We start from the raw sequence: 1,556 nt of genomic DNA, 5'->3' as shown, positions 1-1,556 counted from the left end.
GCCGTGACATCGCGAGAACACTCCGCGGGATCCCGCAGCGCTCCTGTATCTCAGCCTGAAGAGCTCCGAGACCAGAATCCAGACTCGGTCCAGGACAACACGGTCCACCAGTCACAGCGGAGACCTGCAGGACGATGGAGAACCAGAACCCGGACCGCAGGAGCCAAACAGCAGCCTCGTGCTCTGATAGCGCCGATGTTCAGGTCAGTGTTCATGACTTCATCACGAGACTAAAGACACGAGGAAGAGTCTCGAGGGTCCGTGTATCATCCGTTCATTCTGTTGTTAGAGATCAGAGCCTGAAAACCCGCTCCAGGGTTTGTGTTGACGTGGTTTGATTTCCAAAGTGTCTCCGTGGTTCCTGTTTTCATCTTGAAGAGAGGAAGCTGAAAGAAAACATTTCTCTTTTCTTTGTTGTGTAACTGTCGCCATTTTCCCGCGCGGCGCATGCGCGGTGCAGCGCACGTGTAATGGCGGAGCGCGCAGAACAAACAATGATCCGTCTGATTGATCTGTGAGGAGGCTTTCTTGTGGCGTGAGGTTTTTGTACATGGAGGGTTAACAACATATCAGGTGATTAATAGTCGACCGTGGGGAATTTCAGCTGCAGCAAATGTTGACCTGGAACTCAGCTGCTGTCTGATTCTGTCATCGGGTGGTTTAGTGGCTGAAAATGAGATTTTCCTTCATTTTGTCTTTGCTCTGTGGCTGCTTGTGCAGCTCGTTACAAAACGGCAACAGAGATGATCGTCTGCAGCTGAAGCATTAAGACAGAAGATGATAATAGTGATCCGATAAGGAAGGTTTGGCTAGCTGCCCATTTAGCTGTATCAGATGCCTTTTATTGAAACCTCTTCAACTTTTCGTAAAATCGATGTGCTTATTAATGGCACTTTTCGTCCGCAGCCTATTATTTATTTATTTATATATATAATTACTGTTATCTGCTGACATCAGACTTTGAGAGAACAGTTTTACCTGACTTCATTGTCATTGAGTTTTTTTTTCTCTTCTTCTGCCTAGAAGGATAGCCCCTCTTCATCCTCTGATCAAGGTTCTTTAAATGTTAGTTGATAACGTAATATTGACTGAACGCAAAAGTCTGTGTCGTGCACACAACAGAGACCAGTGGTCCCCCTGCACACCAACACCACCGCTGTGGAATGAATAACCTCCCTGCTAAAATGTCACACAATCATTAATATCAATACGCATGTAAGAGTTTAACCCGCACACTGTGCGAGCATGGTGGCACTCGACGCTTAGCTAGCTCTCTTTGTATCCTGTGCGTGAGCCCGAGCGAGCGGCAGAACGTGAATCTAAGAAGTCTCTGGACAGTCTTCCAGGTATTTTTACTATACATGGTGAGCAGATCGAACGAGTCAAACTGTACAAATATTTGGGTATATTAATTGATCAAATTATATGCTTAGTAATTATTCAGAGATCCTGTATAGGGGGAAAAAATTATGCATCAAGATGCATCGATAATGGTTTAATAATCCCATCATAGCCCTTTGAATTGTGATCGAGTCGTGAGGTGCCCAGAGATTCCC

The 1,556-nt window shown here is 45.7% G+C and overlaps 1 protein-coding gene across 1 annotated transcript in view; it reads left to right on the top strand.

Moving 5' to 3' along the window:
- Nucleotides 1-20: 20 nt before the first annotated feature.
- Nucleotides 21-1,556, top strand: part of LOC123980189 (zinc finger protein 271-like) — a 5,152-nt gene continuing 3,616 nt past the window's right edge. Inside the window, exon 1 of the mRNA XM_046064448.1 lies at nt 21-203. Within this exon, the coding sequence (XP_045920404.1) occupies nt 135-203 (69 nt within the window). The 5' untranslated portion in view covers nt 21-134. The remainder of the gene's footprint in view (nt 204-1,556) is intronic.

Source organism: Micropterus dolomieu, linkage group LG12, assembly GCF_021292245.1.
Source record: "Micropterus dolomieu isolate WLL.071019.BEF.003 ecotype Adirondacks linkage group LG12, ASM2129224v1, whole genome shotgun sequence".
Taxonomy (NCBI): Eukaryota; Metazoa; Chordata; class Actinopteri; order Centrarchiformes; family Centrarchidae; genus Micropterus; species Micropterus dolomieu.
The sequence above is the reverse complement of the archived record's forward strand: the minus strand, read 5'-3'. Positions and strand labels throughout refer to the sequence as shown.